The sequence below is a fragment of the Eptesicus fuscus genome, chromosome 21 (genome assembly GCF_027574615.1).
Source record: "Eptesicus fuscus isolate TK198812 chromosome 21, DD_ASM_mEF_20220401, whole genome shotgun sequence".
Taxonomy (NCBI): Eukaryota; Metazoa; Chordata; class Mammalia; order Chiroptera; family Vespertilionidae; genus Eptesicus; species Eptesicus fuscus.
This window is the reverse complement of record NC_072493.1, coordinates 24206593-24227147: the sequence shown is the minus strand read 5'-3', so window position 1 is coordinate 24227147 and position 20555 is coordinate 24206593. Positions and strand designations below refer to the sequence as shown.

Here is a 20555-nt window from a genome sequence, read left to right as displayed (position 1 = left end):
CTGAGAGGGAAGTGTGTTGTTTGGGCCCCCCGGTTTGTGTCATTTGCTACAGCAACACCCCAAGCGCTCTGCAGAGACCAACCAGGCCTTGCTCCATTCGGGTCAGACCTCCTGGTTTCTGCTCTGGGCCTCACAGTCACGGTCGGGACGTGGTGGAACAGTCATGGCCTTGGATTCTGCTTCGCAATCATAGGCCAAGCGAGCAGGTGCTCTGTAAAGTGGGCTGACCGGTCACACCAGGGGGCCGTGGTGCCCCGAGTCCCATCTGGTTAGACAGCTCTGTGTGCCCTTAGAAGGCTCAGAGAAAGCACAGATACCCGCACCCTCGAGGGGCCACACCCGCTGGCCAGCTCTCTGGGGCTCCTGTTTTCCCATCTGTCTCTGCACCCTGGGCTGAGGGACTGGGTCCAGTGCCTGCTCTACTTGGGCTCTGCCTGACGTCTGGGAACAGTGAATCTGGGTTTGGGGCGGCCGAGGGGAGGACAGCTGATTTACCATGGCCACCGCCCGTCCGTGGTGTAGTCTTTTAAACTCTTGGTGGAGCCAGCCCCTTGGCCTCAGGATCAGCTTCAAGCCTCAAATCCCAATGGGAAAGAATCCTCTTCTGAGGGTTCTGGAGACCCCTGAGAATCGTGCTAGCAAAGGGCTTTGTGGCTGCACCCCCATTCTTGCCGCAGCTCTGGCCCTAACTGCTTTGTCCGTGCGGCTGACCGCCCAGGGCGCAGTGAGCTGAGGGCGGCAGTGGGAAAGAGCCCAACTTCCAGGCCTTTGATGTCATCCCAGAGGCAGCACACAAAGCATGTGACTGCAAATCTGTGAAGATCCTGGATGCCAAATTAGCACGGAGCCGTGCAGGCCCCACGGAAGGACTCAATTAAAAATTATCAGAGAACACCCACAGGAAAAGCAACCAACTCTCCCTCCATCACGGCTTCACTGCCACAAGTGCTCTCGTGGCGGCTGGAGGTGGTGGGGGCTTCCATGCAGGGGGGAGGGGCTCCCATATCTACCATATGACCTCCGCTGTGGGCATTTCAGAGGGGCAGACTGGCCCATGGTGGGGAGGGGTCTCTTGAGGCCCCATCCCTGTCTCCTGGGGCACAGGGACTGGTGCAGAGAACAGAACCCTAGCCCTTCACCCCACCCCTGTTACAGTGTCCACAGTCTCAGAGTGACCTTGATCCCCGAGATGGAGTCTGTCCCTGGTGGGACCCGGGAGCACTTGCTATGCTGATCCCCTCCCTGCAAGGGAGGACAGCCCGTCACTGGCCACTGAGGTGCCTGGCCACATTTCATAACAGCAAGAGATGGCCCCAGGTGTCCTGGGGGCTGCTGTTGCTAGTGTTGCCATTTCAGATTAGGAAACTGAGGCTCCAGTAAACAAAGGGACCTGCCCAAGGGGGGCTGTCCCCAGACCCTCCCAGGACCGGCGTCTCCTCCCAGCCTGGCCTCTCGGCGTGGGCCTTTCCCACCATCTCCCCGGTGGAGCCCCACACGGCGCTCTTGGGTGGGACAGAGGGGGCCTTCTCCCGAGGGCGCTCACATCCCTGCACACGGTTCCCACCAATACGGGCCATGTGGGGTCGCTGACACTGCTATGTGGGACTGGACAGGCCACTGCTTCTCTGAGCCCCGACCCCCAATAACCTAAGATCCAAATGCAAACTGTAAAGTGACTCCAAGACCAGTCTCTAGCCCTGGGAGCACGCTGTCATTCACAGGCCTGCCTGGGCCTTCCCTACGGCCAGGCTGCTCCTAGCCAGCAGCATCTCCTGTGCTTTCTCGGCCTCCCACCCCCCAGTAACCTCGGGGCAGGACCGGACACAGGAGACAATCAACTCAGGATCTAAGTGCCTCCGTTCCTGGTGCTGACCACACCAGGTCTCCCTGCACTTGGGGACAATGTCCTAGTGGCTGGGCGAGCTCGTGTGAGCTGCCGGGGACGCTGGAGGGCCAGGCCCTGGTGAAGGGGACAAGTCTCCTCCAGTGACTTCCTAGCGGAGGGCATCCTGCTCAGACACAACGTGGGAGGGGAAGAAAGCATTTTTGTGGAACCTTTTATCTGCACAACTATGCAATCTGTTGTGTAACTGCTCAAGGAGACACGAGTTGTTCTCCCACCGGATGCCACAGCCCGAGCAAACCCACAAGGGTCCCATTGTGTGCCCTCCAGAAGGGACCGGGGCATGAGAGATGAGCCTTCCGCACTCCACTCTCCCCCTCCAGCCTTGGAAAAACTGCTCCACTTTGGGAATGGCCTGATCTTGTAGGGTGTCATAGGTAAGAGGCTGACAAACAAAAGAAAAAGGGCAAAAGCAGGTGGAGGTGGCTGGCAGGTACGTCCTGAGCCGAAAAGTGCCCTCTGCCTACCCTGTCCACCTGCTTCTCTCTGTGGCCTCCCCAATCCAAGCCCCTCTGAAATGCCCACCTGAGCTGTTTCTCCTTCTGAAAAGGCTGGGAGTGAATCCAGACACCTTAGATGGCACACGCAGGCCCACTTACCCAGCACCAGGGGGTCCCCACCTCCAGTCACAGGGGCAGCCCAAGCTCCTCCCACACCCAAGATCTCAGCCCGGGGGCCCTGAAGAGCAGTCTCTTTGTTACACTCTGTGCCTTCATCCGCCACACTCTCCGGAGAGCCTCCTCTCCGGCCCCATCAGCCCATCTGCTGCTTTCCTGTTCTTGTGTGTCTGATGTCCCCGAACGGAGTGAGCTTTGAACGGTGGGGCCATATCCTCACTGGGTCTCTGCACAGAGCCACACTCAGAGCCTCAGAAGGTTCTGGTGAAGAAGGAGGGCAGGACCGCTCACGGGTCTATGGCAATGAGGAACCAAGGCCATCAGAGGCCTGAGACTAACAAACAGCTGGACTTGAACTCGGGTGGGCTGGGCCCCACGCACGAGCCCCTTCTGCAGCTCCGTGCCCACCTGGGTGCCAGGCAGGCCAAGTAGGAAGACTGCTTTATTGCTGAGTGGAGTGAAGGAGAGAGTGCCTAGGCCGGTGGGCCAGACAACAGGCCGCACTCTTCAGGTGCAGGATGGCCAGCAGCCAATCTGAGCACAGGGAGCTGAGCCCCTCCCTGCCAGAATGATTCAGCCCTCCTTCCATCAGCACGGGGGTCCTCGGGCGGGGGATCGGGTTCACTGCCCGAGGGGGAAACAGAGTCAGACAAATGCTGTGGGAGGAAGGGGTCAACATTTCTAACCATGTGTCCTCTGGAAAGGAAGGCATTCATCTGGGAACAAAGTAAATCTCTTCAAGAAACACAGGAGACAGGAATTTTGCAGACCTTGCACTGTAATCCCGAGTTCAGAAAGGAACTGCTTCGGGCATGTGGCGGCGGGGTGGATGTTTGCAACGGCAACAGAATTATAAACACATTATGTATTCAGGCTGAACAAAAGCTCTTTGCTCTCTCTACTGAAATTTGTTTTTACAAAAGTCAGGTTCCCCCCACATTCCTCATCTGTCTGTTATTTAATCATACCAACCACGTAAATGCCTTCACAAGCAAGGCTTCTATCAAATGACCCATCTCCTAGCTGGACGTAGGATGGATTTTTCTTCCACCCATCAGTCCTAACCACTCTCCATGACGCTGGGGAATTACTCAGGCCTGGCCAGGGTCCTTGAGACCCCAAAAATAGAGGGTAAGAAATGTCTTGTCTTTAAGAAGATGCCGGAACCTGAAGCCCCAGGAGGGCTCTCACAGTGGGAGAGCCCAGAGCAGCAGCAGCAGAAGATTCTGGCTCATCCCAGCCCTGCCCGGTGGGCTCACCCACAGGACTTCCTGGGGGGGTCAGACATCACTGGTCAGACGCATGCTCCCAAGAGGTCCAGCTTCTGCAGCAGTGACCTAGGCTACCCTCCATAGACCGTGACTGCAAACCAGGTGGAATTTTCCCTTCAAGGATGATAATGATTGTAGCTATGGGAGCTGGTTCTTACTAGGTGCCAGGCTAAAGGCTTCACATATATTAATGTATTTAAGACAGATGGTCTGCCTGAATGATCTGGATTCTTGCTTTGGCTTGACTAGGTCAGCATATACCAGACCTGTGAGCTTCTCTCTACCCCGAGAGAGGACCAGTGAGGGCAGGCAATGTGGCAGCCACTGCAGCTCCACGTGCACCCAGTTCTCCTGAATCATGACCATGCCCCTTGCACATGGTCTCTGGACCCCAGATTCCTGTACAGTGCAGTGCCCCATGTGGCCAGTAGGGGGGAGGAAAGTCCAGAACTACAAGGATGGGTTTCTGGGTGTCACAGGCAGAAGCCCTGAGACACAGATATGGGGCCTTTACGGGTTTTCCAGTCACACAATTCACAGCTAGCCAGCTCTCAAGTGTGAGACATGATGGGCTATGACAAGACGACAGCCACTGCCTGCATGAGGCATCACACTGGAGAGGAGTCATCATGAGAGGGCTGTGCAGCCCCTGCACTTACATGAGATTTTGGAAGTGGCCCAAATGCTGGATCTCCCTGTGACAGAGCTCTGAGCTGCTGCCAGGACCAGCTGCATGAGATCAGCAGTGCCCCTGGTGAGCTGAGGGACACAGGGGCTGGTCTCTACGGCCCCAACTTTCTAACAGCACTCAGACGTAGAGTGAGGCCCCGGTGCCCATCTGCCCCTCCCTCACACCGGGCTGTGGGGGCGTGGCTGAGTGTGTGTCCTCATGGGGGCCTCCTCTGAAGGGGCTCCCAGAATCTGCCTTGGACCAGCCCTTGCGGATCACTCATCTATGCACTCCAAGCCAATGCCCATACTGGCCTGCTGTCTACCCACCCCAGGAGAAACCAGTAAGTAATTCCGCTCACCGAAAGACACCTACAGGAATGCTCCTGCCAGTATTTTCCATCGTGGCCAGAAACGGGGGGACCACCCCATCCTTGCCCATAGAGCGGTAAGCAAGTCATAGCACGTTTTCGAGGAATGAGGCCCAACAGTGAGAGATGCACTGCCACCCCAAACGCCACGGCATGGGCGACCCACACGCGCTGGAACCAAGTGCTGATCACAGGGGAGAGGTCAGCATGGTGGATGCTGGGGGGTGGGGGCATCCATGGGCACGAGGGCCCTACTGGGGACTGGGCGGTTCTACATCCTCCCCTGGGGGGCAGCTACAACTTACCTGTAGGCCACCTGCAGTCTGTGTAGCTGCCTGTGTGCAAGATCTACCTCAAGAGACAAAACTAGCAATAGCTCCTCTCTGCCACGCTCACAATGTGCTGGGCACCCATGACACTATCCTACCCCTCCCCGCCCCCCGACTGTGGACAGGAGAGTGGGGTTCAGAGGACAGGGTGAATCGGTTTCTCCCTGCCGCTCTGGGACAGATTTAACTTGTCGGGTGATGTTCAGTCTCTCTAACTCCATGTCAGTGCCCCTCCTGGGATGGCGTGACCCAGCTCACAGTGCCCAATTCAAATGATACCCTTCATGCTAGTGTGCCAGACCTGAGGGCTGGGGGCATTCAGAGCGGTGGACCCCCTATTAAGGGTGAGGGTGCAGAGCAGGTGATGTGTCGGAGAACCTGGTGGGTCTGGGGGCACTCAGAGCGGGGGACCCCTCCACCCTGGCACAGCAGGGCCTCACAGGACCGCTGTGAAGGCCCAGAGGCCACACTCACCCTTTCCGATCTGGATGAAGCCCAGCAGAATGATCAAGGCCAGCGCCAGGAGTTTGGCGGCAGCGAAGGCGTCCTGGACCCGGGTGGCAGCCTTCACGCTGTAACAGTTCACGGCCGTGAGCAGCACTGTGGAGACAGGGCAGAGTGAGTCCCACTGGCAGATGGTCGGCACTCGAGACGGGCAGGCCGAGAAGGAACCCAGACCCTTTGGTGGGGTCTCATCCTCTGGGACTTGTTTGGATGGACAGCTCTCCAGGCCCAAGGTCAAAGGTTGAGAGCCACAGGCTCCTGAGATGTGATCCCAGGTGCCTCTGGGCTATCACAAAGGATTTTAAAAAAATGAATAAATTTCAATGTCCTAAGGAACTGACAACCAAAGCAACTAACTACCTTTCCTCCTCTCCCCCACCCTCCACACACCTGAGTCAAGCCTTTGAGTTGGACACTGTCTTGAATGCAGGTAAATAGCAAACTTGCCATTTGCTGGGGGACTGCCTTCACTTTTTTTAAATCATTTTTTTTTATTAAGGTATTATATGTGTACATATCTTACCATTGCCCCTCCCACCACACTCCCATACATGCCCTCACCCCCCAGTGTTTTGCGTCTGCCTGCACTTTTTTCCACGCACTCAACGTTTAGCATAATTTATCAGGCTCACTCACAGTCTATTAAACTTCTCGAAGGTGGGAAACCCTTTTTTTCAGAGTATCTTCTAGAATCCCACAGAGTTATCAGGTGAGTGAGGTATCCTATTACACAAATCCATGTGACAAGCCAAATGGTGGACCATGAGGGCAATTCTGACACCTGACATGGGGGTTAAAGGTGCCTGCCACAGCCTCAGGGTCAGCACGCAGCCTAGCTGGTACAGGAAACCACAAAGAGCTTCAGCGTACCTCGAAACTGAAAAATCGCACCAGTCACAGGTGGCTTCCTTCGATCTCGTGGGGGCAGAGACCTCTTGGGAGCATGCGTCTGACCAGTGATGTCTGACCCCCCCCCCCCCCCCCAGGAAGTCCTGTGGGTGAGCCCACCAGGCAGGGCTGGGATGAGCCAGAATCTTCTGCTGCTGCTGCTCTGGGCACGGCCATTCCAAGCACAGACAGGGCGGCAGCTAAGCCAGGCTCAAGAAATGCGCCCGAAGCAGGCGCTGCCTGGGCGCCTGTAAGACCTGAAAAATCGCCGAGGGAGCGGTGGAGGCTGAGATGATACACAAGCTCAGGAGCCGCCACCAAGTGTTCAGGGATCTTGAGAGCTGGCTGTGAGCACAGCCACTCCGTAAACTTACAATGAATCAAAATTATACTAAACAAAGGCAACCAACAATCAAGACTGATCCCTTTCCATTCCTGACTCATCTACGCTCTTCGGTCTCTATGCTGCCGGGGTGCCACACTCTCGGGTGAGGTGTCACGCTCTCATCCCAGCTCCCCGCACACAAGTGCTAGAAACCAGCCACCCAGGGAGCATTCACACTAGGAATTGTCAGGGGCACCGATGGGGGCCTTTTTTTCTTGGAGGACTGGTCATTAAACATTAACCAGCGTGGCCAGGGCCTATGGGAAGGTCCTCTCTCCCCCTTTCCCCGCCTCCCCTCACTTCCTCAGAAGGCTTCGGTGAGGTAAGAAAGGCTGGAAAGGCCTTTTGCTCATCCTTTCTCTTTTCCAGACAGAACTAACCGGGGGGGCGGGGGACCCCAGGTGGCATCTTCCCCCAGCTAGAGTAATTACAGGTCTACAGGTCGTTTACTACTTGGGGATTAGGCCCCAAAGAGGTAGGTAAATCCACGCTAATTAACTGGATGAGACCCCTCAGTTCAGGTAGAAGGAAGACAGGCAATCTTCCCAGGGTGCTCTGGATAGGGTTAAGGCCTCACCGCTCCGCCTGCCTTTTCTCTTGGAAATTAACTGAGCTTAATAGCAACCCCTCCCCCTCGTTTTCCTTCCCAGCTCTAAACCCTGGCTGATGCAATGGCTGACAGACTGTATGTTGTGTTCAGGCTAAAAATGTTTTGAAAGTATTTGCTTTAGGCTGCTATTCCTAACCTGAAATACTCAGAAGTCCCCCCTGTACCAGGTATGACAGCCGAGAGTTGTGACACCCGGACCCGGTGTGGCCCTTCCTGGTGGGGACCCTGGTGGAGCCCCCTGGCTCCTAGGCTGTGGTTCCCCACCTGTCAGAGGCTCATAGTAAGATGAGCTGCCTTGGGGTGTGGGAGTTTAAATAAGGCCATGACAACGTGGGGCTCATGACTCAGAGGAGAGGGCCGATTGTGGTACGTGAGGCAAATAGCCCCCGCGGCCTTCACTGTGTGGCTCTGGGGTGGACACATGCTCAGTCCTGGCCCTCAGGACCCCTGGGGAGAGAGCTGTCCCGTATTAAGCATGCATGTCAGCACAGCCATTCCAAGCACAGAAGAGGAAACAGGCTCATAGAAACGCCCCTGCCCAAGGTGGTATGGGGAGAACCAGGACTGGGACCCGGGTCCCTGGGGCCCTCTGACATCCCCACAGGAATGACAGTGTAGTGTGGGTGGGGAGAGGAGGGTAATTCCCTTTTTCTGGGCTTCCAGTGAAATGCTTCCAGTCTAGTGCTCTCTGGTCCAATCTGCCCAGTGGCTGGGATCCAGGATGGAGGACAAGCCCACGCTCTACTCTGTTCCTTCTTGCCCCTGGGCCCCAAGGCTTTCCTGAGACAGCCTGCCATTTCCTTCTGTGAGAGACAATCCTGAATTAAGTGCCTCAGGCTCCTCCTCCCAAAGCGGACACAGCCTTCCGGCTGCAGCAAGAGGCAGGCAAATTGCATCACTCCTCCATTCACGCCTCCCAGAGGGAAGCAGGGAAGCAGGGCAGACAGGCGGAAGGTGTGGCCACGCCCTCTGCATCCTGAGGTGGCTCTTCGGCTGGGGCTGCCACCAGCGCTCAGACAAGCTGGTCCTCTCTTCGCGGCGGGCACTTGGACCTGGCCCCACCAACCTGGCCCCACCAACTCGGGCTGTCACCTCTGCTCGGCTCACCCCATTTGGGGTCTCTCCACTCGGTGAGCAGGGGCAGCTCTGCATTTCACAGATGAGGGCTCTGACGCTACCCCTGAGCCCCCAGCCCGTGGGCTGTTCTACTGTGGAGGTCACTGATACTGAGGGGGTGGGACAGAGGCCCCTCCTCTGACACCCCAAAGCCCCTCCGTTGGTACCAAAGGGCACACACCAGCCCATTCCAAGATCCAACCCAGCTGTTCCCGGCCAACATGTGCTGAGCCCTGGCCGGCAGGTGTCAGAGCCCCTCTGCACTGAGGCTCTCCCCGCAAATGCAGTACCAGCTCAGGACATGAAAAATGTCCGGACTGTGGACAGGCAATGAGCAGGCGGCCCCAGTCTGGGAGAGGAAGGGGCCGGATCACGGAACAAAGGGAACTTTATAATATTTGTTTCTTTGTAAAAAGAACCAAAACACATGATGAAATCTTACTTTTCATTGACTTTGGCTGATGAGTAAACAAGTCCTTTATTGTTCTCAAAGTGTTCCTTTTTAAAATTTCCTACATGAAATACAATCTTAGGTAAATAGGCGGATCCACCAGGACTCAGTGTCTTTAACAAAAGTAGCCCTGGGAGAAGCTGATGGCTGGATTGCAGCCCAGCTTCCCTGCTTTAAACTCCACCACCTGGACAAGATGCCCGGCTCCTCTGAGCCTCAGTTTCCACCCCTGCAGGATGGGGGCTCACGGGCATATTGGAAGGTTCTGGGTGGGCAGAGTGCGTACTGTTACCACGAATACTAACTTGCAGCCCCTCCAGGAAGGGGGATTAGGAGAAAGCACTTGTGCTGCAGTCAGGGAGAGAATGGGATACCGCAGGGCACAGGCCACCAACCCCTGATATAAAGGTGGGTGGCTATCAGGAGGGCACTCTGGCTAGAAGCCAGCCCTCTCCAGGGCTCTGAGCCAGCACCCCCAGATAAGCATGGCTGGCTCGTGACAGCTGGGGCAAAGGAGATAAAGCCCAGGGCCCCTTGCTGGCTCATTCCACAGTCCTCCTCCGGCTTGCCCCATCCTGTCCTGCTGTAACATAACCCACCTAGCGGGCCACAGGGGCATCCAGCTCCACCTCAGCCAAGGGGCCGGAATCCCAGGGCTGCGCTGCAAAGTCACCATCCCTCCTCTGCTGAGAGGCTCCTGCCCTCCTCCTCCTGTGGTGGCTCCGCTTCTACCCCCATCCTCATGTCGGGGATACCTCAAAGGCTGGAAGTGCTGCCCCTCGGCTCGGCCTCCTGCTCTCACCCCCTGGCCTCAGCGGTGAGGTCCAACTCCAGTGCTGGCCTGTTCGGGTGGCTCGGTTCTGGTCAGTCATCTGCAGACCGCAGGGCAGCACATCCCCCCCAAGGACCACAAGAGCCGAGGACACTGGCTGAGCACAAACTCGGTGACACACGGTGGCTCCTCCCCTCGATCTGTTATTTCTAGGGACCCTGTTAGGTAACGCCTCTGGGACTCTCCCTGACCCTGAGCAGGATGTATTCTGGGGGTCCCCACCCACCAGTCGGACTTGAGATACTTACTCCACTCTCTCTGCTTCCCCATCTGGGTGGCCCTTGCTACCCAGGTTTTAGGGTCCTTGATGAAAAGGGCCAATGCTTGGGGCAAAGGCAGTCTGAGACCTATGAGCAGTGCTGCCGCACACAGGTGGGGTCCGGCTATCGGAAACTGCCCGGGAGGGGCCGAGTTGCCAGGCCAATGAGTATCATTTGGCCCAGAACTCTAACACGGGCCCTGAGATAAAAAGGAAGTGGCCAGCAGGCTGTGCCAGTTCCAGGAAGCTGGTCCAGCCTGGGCTCCTGGGCTTACGCAGGGCAGCAGTTGGCACCAGGGCAGAGAGCAGTGCCCGCTGACCACTGTGACTGAGGCTGGTCTGAGACCTGAGCTCAGGCAGACAGCCAGCCTGCTGACTTAGAGCCAGACCCCCCCACACACACCTGTCAGACATCTCAGCACTCACTGGGCATCTGGACCCTGAGCCCCGGCTAGAGGTGGGCTGGCTCCTAGGACGACAGACAGTGACCGCACAGGGGACAGTGTGACCCAGGTGACTGGGAGAGCTGCCACCAACAGGGCTGACCACTAAAGGGGTGTCCAGTCCCTCTGTGGGTTCTTGCCCCTGCCCACAGGTAGCCCCTCCTCCCTCTCCCAGCATTTCTTCATTTCTTGCCTTAACGCTCTCATCCCTCCTAATGACAGACGGGGGTCTCCCCTCCAGGGTGTGTCAGTTCCCTGGGGGCCTGAGAATCTGCCTTTCTGGCCCAGGGATGCGAAGGCCCTTGTTGGGGGCCCAAGTTAGAGAACCAGGGGTTAACTTCCCGATGCGTACGTAAATCACCTTTACTTGGCCCTAAGAAAACAAATGTGCGTGACCATTTCCCAGGAGGCACTAGAATGCTGAGCAGCTCAGGTTGATGGAGGGTCCAGACCTCATCCCTACTGCTGGCCACGGAGGGGAAATGAAGCCATTCCCAGGAGCAGGCACACCCAGTCTCTCTAGGAGCAAAGGGAAGTGCTCCGATTCAAGAGGCTGCCACCTAAGGGAGAGGCAGCACATGAAATCTGGAGTCTCAGGGGGGCACACTGGTCCTCAAGCCCCTCCCTGACTCCATTCACTAATTTCTGCAAAAATATATTACTAATAGGCCAGCATCATATTTTCAAATTGCCTGTGACCAGCCCAAGAACACGTGTTTCCGTATTTTTTCCATTTTTGACTAGGGCTGGGTTATGCCCAACCACACAGAGTCCACCCAGCCCAGGGTGGAGGTATCAGTGAGCATCTGGAAAAGGCTGACACATTCATTTCAAAACACGCCAGAAAGGCAGATTAGTCACCTCTAGAATCTGCCGACACCCTGAGTCCTGGGCTAAGCAGGACACCCCACAAATAGCAACTTCTCTCTTTACTGGGCTCTTTGGAAGCAAGAGTCCTGGAGAACAGGGAGGTTCCCAAAGGGACCCCTAAACCCAAGAACAGCTAGGACGGACAGGAGGGAGACCCGCCCCCTGGCTCTAAAATCTGAGGGAGTTTGGACCATGCTGTGTGACCTTGGGCAGGTTACTTATCATATCTGAGCCTGGTTCCTCATCCTAGTCCTGCCGTCTGCTTTGTGGGTAAGCTATGCAAACGCGATGTCTGGCACCCCATCAAGAATTAGCGTTAATTTGATTAGTCATGGCCGAGTGCAAAGATCTGCTGAGAATAACCAAACCTGTATGGGCAGGGGTCTCGGGGGTTAGAAGTCTCCATCACTGGCTAAATGCAGAGAGATACATGCATACATCTGTGGGCGGAAACTCCACCCTCCCCACATGGTTTCTCCAGCAGTTGTGCTAATAAAGAAAAAGGAGGGAAAACCTTCTGCAGGCGCTGTACTTGAGGGGTGAGAGGACATGTGCAGTATTCAACCCCTATTTGGTAGTTGGGGTAGAGAGCTCAGAGAGGCTGTTCAACATGCTGAAAGTCACACAGCAGTCACAGAGCAGGGTGAGTATGCCCAGGTCTCCTAAGTCCCACTCCTGTGCTGTGCCACTCGCCCAGGATCTTCAACCCTGGCTGCCCCTGACAGGCTCCAGCACAGCTCCCTGACCTGTACTGTGCTTCACTGCTAGGTCTCAGAGGGACTGGGCATCAGTCCTAATCAGGTGATTCTGAGGTGCAGCCCCTCCCCGCCCATCGGGTCCCACCCAAAGTGAGCATGCCTGAGATGCACATCTACTGGGCACCCGCATAGGGGAAGGGATGGGTGGGTGGGGGACTCTGTCCCACAGGTCTGAACAGGCTGTTGTTAGGGAGCAGAGCCTTGGACAGGTGTCTGCTGCTCTCTGGCCGAGGGCTCATGTGGGACTTGCAGAGAGAAGGTCCCGTGAGTGCCTGCTCCAAGCTCCCTGGGCTGCAGGCCAGCCCCCGCCCCCCTGCACGCCCTTTTAGGTACAGGGCCTGAATGAGCTGTAGAACATGTGCTTCCATGTGTCTCCCTCCTACTGGGCAAGGCCACTCCAGGACAAGACCCAGTCCCTCTTCTGCTCCATAGAGCCTGGCCCAACACCCCAGTACAGGGTCTTCATATGGAGCTGACAGCGCTGGACTTCCCGAGCCCTGCCATCCTGGATAACAGTGAAGGCTGAGCCCCCTCCCTCGTGTTCTGGGTCGGGCTCACTGCAGAGAAGCCCCTCCCTCTACCACTGCAGGACTCTCACAATGCTCCCATTTCCCTTGAGGACAAAGCCAGGACCCCACTTAGGCCTTCTGCAGAGGCCCTAGCCTTCCAGCTGATCAGGCTGACAGGGCTAAGCTCCCAGAAGGGAACCAGATGAAGACAGCCCCGCACCCATGTGAGTGCTGAGGGCTGAATCCTGTGCTGGTCTTGGGCAAATCACATGGAGGGGACAAAGGGCTGGGCCGGCCATAGGGTCACAGGGGGCCACGGGACTCATGTCTGCTGAGGAGTGGCCTCAGTTCGGTATCGACTACTCTGAGTGACTTACAGATGATCAGGTCTCAGCAGCGACAGATGTCAGCCAGCAACCAAGGTCAGAGTGACTCAGAGCACAGATCAAGTTGCGCGTATCATGGTCCCAGAGCCCGAATGGGAAGTCAGTGCTAATTCTTCACATAGCGGGCGAAATCCACTGGGGGGGAGGGGTGGCTTGACCTCCAGAAATGTCCTGCATGGGATAGCTCACGATCCAGAGCCAGAGCAGGAATTCAGCATCCTGCCTGGATCGAGGACAGAGCTGGGTGGGGTCCTCCTGCCATAATGTAGATGGCACCCCAACCATCAGTGCCAAAAAGCTGCTGGACTGGGCAGCAGTCCTGTTGGTGGGGACAGGATGAAGCAAAGTCCGGGTGGGAACAGGTGCATTCTGGGCAACTCCCCTGGCCATAATCCAGACAAGAGCCTGGAAGGTGACACCGACTGGGGTGTAGAATCACATGCCCCACCCCAGCAGTCCCCAGCACCTGCTGTGAGTCATGGAAGGAGGGGACAGGAACTGGAGGCCAATCTGTGGCCACAGGACAGGACTTATGGCTGCTGAGCAGCTGGAACCCACAGGGTGGCTATTGGCTCACCTGCCCTAGAAGCTCATTTGCAAGGTGAGTTTGATAGAAAGATGTAAAGTATATAAGATGTGTGGTGCCCCGCAGACAGGGGAATCCAGGATATAAGGAACCTCAGATCCACATGTCCATGCCCTGGCCAACCAGATGGCCTGGATGTGGGATTTACAGCATTCCTGACCCCTGACGCCTGCAACCCTCACCGGCATAGAGCCGGTCATGTGTCCCCACACACTGATGACAAAATGTCGGATCTGTTTCTGCTCTGATCAGGAGGGCCCCTCTCGGGGGCAGGGGTGGCTTCCAACCTGGGCCAGGGCCTTAGGGGACCTGAACACCCTAGGACCACACAGTTTGCAGTGAACATGCCTGGTACCCATTTCTGGGCAGAGCCTGCACATTCCATGGGATTATCAAAGGGGGCTGTGACCCAGGGAAAAGGGTTAGACATATTCGCCGGCAGCTCCCGCCTCCCTGGGGTCAAATGCTTCTGTGAAGGACCACACAGAATTTGGCCCCAGTCCTGACTGGGCCAGACTAGCTCCCGCGGCCGGACCACTTTCATGTCTGGCGGGCCAGTCAGATTTCAGGACTAATTACTGGGCTCTCGTCTGCACTGAGCTCACAGCTTGCGATTCTAGGATCACCAGCTCCTTCGAAACACCCAGAAGCCTTTGCTTCACACATCAAGGAGCTTAGCCCTGGCAGCTGGCAGGCGGCCAGTCACCCTGAACCAGGCCTCACTGTGACAGGCCTGGCTGGAGTCCTAGGGACACAGGGTTGGACACATTGTGGGGGTTCCCACATCCCCAGAAGCAGGGTCACTGTCCGGCAGGCACTGATGGAAACGAGCCGGGCAGCTAGAAGACTGGGGGATGGAAGGTGCTGTTATGGTCTCCCCTCCCCACTCTGGTCATCACCCCAACTGACCAACGTACCTGCACCAAACCTACGTACCTGCACCAAACCTACGCCTCATCTATGCCCTTCACCCCTACCTGGAGGAGCTGACAGCAGGTTAGCATTTACCACCACCATCACCACTACCACCAAGCCCCTCCCTCCTCTCCACCCTCTCTCTTCTCTTCTTCTTTTTTTAAAATACATTTTCACTGATTTCAGAGGAAGGGAGAGGGAGAGATAAAAACATCAATGATGAGAGAGAACCATTGTTTGGCTGCCTCTTGCATGCCCCCTACAGGGAACTGAGCCTGAAATCCTGACATGTGCCTGACCAGGAATTGAACCTGTAAACCTCCTGGTTCATAGGTCGACGCTCAACTGCTGAGCCACACCAGCCGGGCCATCCTCTGTCTTCCTTCTTTTCCCTAAACCAGAAAAGAGCAAGTTCTAGGGCAGCTGAAGATGTTACAGGTGACAGAGGGCAGTGTGGAGAGTAAGTCACAGCCACAGTGTGACGGGGTCCCCATGTGCCATCATTAGATACACCATGGCTTAAAGTCCTCAAAAACACCCAGGCAGAGCTGTGACAGATCCCTAGTTCACTTATGTGTAAACGGAGGCTTGGAATTCCCAGTGAATTCCTCAAAACAGAACCCAGGTCTGACCACACGCACAGCGTAGGCTCTTTACCTGACACCAGGTGGGAAATATTGCAGGCCAGGGGTCCCCAGAGGACCAACAGCTGAGTGTGCGCCCCCCACCCCCCGCACATGTGTATCTGCCCAAGTCAGGGTCGTGGTGGGGGCCTAACTCAGTCTAGGGGAGCCCTGGCCAACTGCCTGTCTCCATGAGAAGGCAGAAAGTGGGGCCACCATGAAGGAAGGGGACCCAGTGACCCAGAGTCCCATTCTCAGCCACCAGCAGGCCAACCTGAGTGCCGCAAGTAACCAGCAAGTCCAAGTGTGGGGGGCTGTGCCAGCAGGCATGGTCCTACCCTCACCCAACTAGGAGAGGGAGAGGAGGGTGGGCAACCAGCGGTCTGCTGCGGCCACTTCCCTGACAGCTACGCGTCTAAGCCCTTTTCGTAGCTCAGCTTACGAAGAAGAGGACCTGTTCAGATCCCTTCCTCTGAGAGCGTCTCCCTTGAGATAAAGGGCCAATGCAGCCACCGCTGTGTCTCTGAACCACAGCTGCTCTCACATACAAGACCCTGTCCTTGTCCTTGGGCGGCCCTCGTGAGCCCCCAGCCGGGCCGCTCCAGACATTTTACAAAAAAGTGGCCCAGGAAGGGAGGATCAACTGCCCAAGCAAAACCCAGCTGGCAAGAACTCAGCTCCAACCCGAGTGACTCCGTCACACACACAGAACCCAGACTCATCTGATTTCAGCAACCACTAACACGTTTTCGTTAAGCAATAAATAACCATGTAAACCCAGGCTTATATCACATTCCACATGGTCATCGAGAAAAGAGTTGGAACCCAGTTTTTGTGCGACAATTAAAGAGCTCTCAGGAACTCTGTGGCTCTTCTGTGGGAACTTTCACTGCCTTCTCAGAAGCCCCCTTCTTGAACAACCATAACCTTTCACTGTACAGTGGAACCTCGGTTCTCGAACTTAATTTTCAAACAGGAGGCTGTTTGAAAACCAAATCATTTCTTCCCATTAGAAATAATGTAAATTGAATTAATTCATTCCAGACCCGTGATTCCCTGTTTTAACCTCTCTTATATACAGTACGTGTCTAATGTGCTGTTTAATCTATAAACAAACACTTCTTAAACTTATCGAGCCACCCCCTTCTAGCCTTAAACTAATCATTTCCAGCATTCATTCCAGGGGTGCAGCATCCTGGCTTTTTTCACTTACCACTGCCTCCGAAATGCTGTCACCACTGGCTAACTGCTTTTCCTTTACCCAAACCAACAACAGTTTTTCTTCCTCTTCAATTCCTGTGATTGGTGTTTTATAAGCACTTCCACACCCTCAGCAACATCAGCACGCTTGATGGCGTCTTTATGTTTTAAAATTGTGCTAAACATCCATTTTACCAGCAACAACAACAACAAAAGGAGAAACTATCCACAGCACTGTAGTAAACGGGACTCGCCCTCTCTCCTTTGTTTGTGGCTGAGAGCCACTTTTTGTTATGCTGATGTGTCAGCATGAAAGGGTCGTGAGGTTGAGAACTGAAGCCTTTTTCTAAAAGGGAGACATTTTTTCCGTGACAGAATTGTTCCAGATCAGAGATGTTCCAGAACCGAGGTTTGACTGTCCTGAGTGAGAACAGCCAGGCCCGCTCAGCAGGCTGAGCTCTGTTAGTCTTGGACAAGCCCATGTCCCTATCCCGGCCAAGTAAGGCTCTAGACTAGCGCTTGCTCTTGCAGGAGGTACATCCCTGCGTCACTGAAAATCCTTTTTCCATCAGATAAAGCCACACACGTGCATGCACGTGTATCACATTCATACAGGAGGTTCAGAGAAAAAGAGTTACGAAAGCTGAACAATACATGGAAAGGTCGCCCTCACTCCTACGGCAAGGGGTGCTACTGGCATGACCGGCTCCACCAGGCCCGCAATGCCGGAACAGAAGTGAGCTGGAGCCTGGCCAGAGCGATAGTATCCACTGCAGCCCACTAGAATCTGAGGATTTACCTACGTAAACCCAAAAGTTTAAGAAATAAGAAAGTAAGGGGTCCATTTTTAAAGACTAGAGAGGGGGCCCTTTAAAGATACTATTTCATTACATACATACTGGGCCCAAACCTTATATCGTATCTAGCGATGAAAATTGGACAATTAAATTTCTCCTAATGGGTTTTATGGGCATCTTGCCATCAATATATTTTTATTGATTTCAGAGAGGAAGGGAGAGAGAGAAACATCAATGATGAGAGAATCATTGATCGGCTGCCTCCTGCATGCCCCCTACTGGGGATCGAGCCCACAACTCGGGCATGAACCCTTGACGGGAATCAAACCCAGGACCCTTCAGTCTGTAGGCCGACGCTCTCCACTGAGCCAAACTGGCTAGGGCTGATCTTGCCTTGAGAGGGGCTTTTCCTTAGCCAGTCCAATGCATCATCCCATAAAACCCTCATCTCAAAATCCACCAGAAGCCAGAGGCTTTCCTTTTCTAGGCACATAGACTATTGCTAGGACTATTCCTAGATTTAGACCAAAGTTTCTAAAGCTGAGATTCGTATCATTGAGACCCTCTGCCCCCCCAAAAGGCAAATACTGCCCCTTCACCCCGGGTGACTGCCCGCCTGTTCAGGTTCTCAGGAAAGCAGGTGATCCCAGCAGCCAAACAGAGCTGCGCTGAGTTCTGCCTTCAGGACACGCCACTTTCTGGAGCCCGTCTCAGAGTCTAAAATACCTGCCCCCGTGGCGCAGTGACACATGCAGGAAACGCGGCCCACGTGCTCTGCAAGCCCAGTAAGCCCAGCAGGCACGGCCAGGCAGAAGCCACTTCAAGTCACCGCACAGGCCCTGAGATTCACGGCTCGGATCGGAAACCACCAATGTACCCCGCTATCTCTGTCCTTATATGCAGGACTGAGATTTGGGCAAATCCTCAAGGTGGCAACTCTGAAAGCAGGACACTTCCATTTGCAAGCCTCCCTAGAGGTTGGCCAATAGGTAGGCGGAAAAACTGCCAACGGCCTTTGAGAAAAAAATCACAATACGTTTGGTACAAATTAATTTTTTCGGAAATCCCGTAGGAGAACTGTTTTCGCAAAGCAGCAATCTTCTCCAGCCTGGTTTTACTCTTAGGTGAAGCACATACCAGGAACATGCCTACCAACCTACCAGGACCATGCCCGTCAACATACGAACACTGTAGTGTGGAAGAGAGACTGTTCCATGAAGGGGACCGTGGCCTGACTGATGCCAGACTTCCATACTAGATCCAGCTAGATCTGGGGAGAACACAGATTACTTCCCATAAATCCCCTCATAGACCCTCGGATCCCTTTCCTATGCTCCACACGTGCTGGTTCCTGGAACCCGCCCTCGCTCTGCCCTGGAAGTATGTAATAAGGTGTTTTCCCCTTCTCTGGGGCAGGTCATACCCCAGTACCCCTTTCCACCCTGCCCTGTCCTGTGTAATTCTTTAGCACCGGCCACATGGCGGAGATGATAGCTCTGTCTTGCCAACGCCCAAGATGTGCCTCCTGTGTAAGTTCTCAATGTAATGATGTTGTCAGCCTTTCTTTTGGTCTCTGGCCCCCAGCATATTTTGTGTAACAAAATTTAAAACCAACACTCCTGGACCATGCTCACCAATATACCAACAGCGCGTCCACCAACATACTAGCACCACGTCTACCAATATACTAGCACAGTGCCCACCAACTTAGGACTGTGGCCATTGACTGTCCCGCACAACTTGGGAGTCCCCACACCCAAATTTAATTTTCAGTCAAGCACCCTTCTTTTACTACGTAAGGTAATCTTCAGGGGATTTCGACACTGCTGCCTACACACAGGAGTTTAGCACTATGTTTTTTTTTTGTATCAGTCAGCCTCTGCTGATTCCTAATAAGCTGGTCTGGAAAGGAGCTATGAGTGAAAAAATTTTTTAAAACCACAATTTGTCTCTATAAACAGCACTGGGGAAGCTCGAACAAGCAAGCAGGAAATTCACGTTTCACACTCCACGTGGGTGTCTCCCCAGAGAAAGGGGATATTATTGCTCAGCTCGACCGGATCTGAATGGACGAGGTGGGGAAGTGAACCGCCCACAAGAACCATGCGGTCTGTCACTGCGGAATTCCCAAGGTGAGGTGTAAACGAATGAATGAGACGCACGTGGGGTTCCAGACCTTAGCCCAGAACCGCCGAGATGGCCTGGGGATTCGAAATGGCCGGGGGTTCGGGGATGAGGGATGGCCCGGGGTCCCCGCTCCCCCCCCGCCCCCAGCCCACCCCGGCGGGTCCCGCGGTGGTACTCACGCACGCAGAGGCAGGCCACGAGCTTGGCGGCGTCGTCGGGCACCGGGCAGGTAGGGAAGAGCGGTTTGAGAAGGTAGGTGGCGAAGACCAGCGCCACGATGTACTGCGAGGAGGGTCGGATGATGAGCAGCTCGATCCAGAGCTTGAGGAAGGCGGGCAGCGAGCCGTAGACCTCGAGCATGTAGGCATAGTCCCCGCCCGATTTGGAGATGGTGGTCCCCAGCTCCGCGTAACAGAGAGCCCCCACGATGGAGAAGACGCCGCAGACGGCCCAGATCACCAGCGCCAGCCCGGGCGAGCCCGCCTCCTTGAGCACACCCGTGGGTGTCACGAAGATGCCCGAGCCGATGATGGTGCCCACGATGATGGCCACGCCGTTGAGCAGCGTGATGTTGCGCTGCAGGGTCACACCCTCGCCCCCCGCGCCCCCCCGCCCCCCGCCCCCCGCGCCCTCCGCGTGCTTCGCCGCCAGCATCCGCTCCCGAGCCTGCAGCTCCTCTTCCTCGGCCGCCGCACGGGCAGACGACGAGCGCCGCTTGGGGCCCGCGCCCGCCATGCTGCTGCCTCGCCGGGGATCGGGCAGACAGGAGGTGCGCGCCGCGGATCAGAGAAGAGCGGCCCTCGCGGCTCAGCTCCGGCTTTTCTAAGCCAGGCCCCGCGCCGCCCCGCCTCCGTCTCCGCCTTGGCCCCGCCCAACCTCCAATACCTGCCTTACCCGGCCGGGCTCGGCTCCGCTGCACCCGCGGCCCGCACACCAGGCCCCGCCTTCCAGTTCCGCGCAGGTGCAATCAGCCAACCACGCCGCCAGGCTGGTGAGCAGTCCGGGCCCCACGTGGTCCGGAGGGTGGGGAAAGGTGGGGGAGGGTGTGGGGAGGGTGGGCGCCCCGCCCGCCCCGCCCCGCCCCGCCCCTCGCCCTCCGCTTGAGTTCCCGCGTTGTCCTGGCCTGGACCCCACCG

At 55.8% G+C, this 20555-nt stretch overlaps 1 protein-coding gene across 1 annotated transcript in view; it reads right to left on the bottom strand.

Moving 5' to 3' along the window:
• Positions 1-20237, bottom strand: part of SLC7A5 (solute carrier family 7 member 5) — a 36781-nt gene extending 16544 nt beyond the window's left edge. Inside the window, exons 1-2 of the mRNA XM_008139741.3 lie at positions 19599-20237; positions 5635-5760 (exon numbers count right to left, since the gene is read on the bottom strand). Of these exons, the coding sequence (XP_008137963.2) occupies positions 5635-5760; positions 19599-20154 (682 nt within the window). The 5' untranslated portion in view covers positions 20155-20237. The remainder of the gene's footprint in view (positions 1-5634; positions 5761-19598) is intronic.
• Positions 20238-20555: the final 318 nt, after the last annotated feature.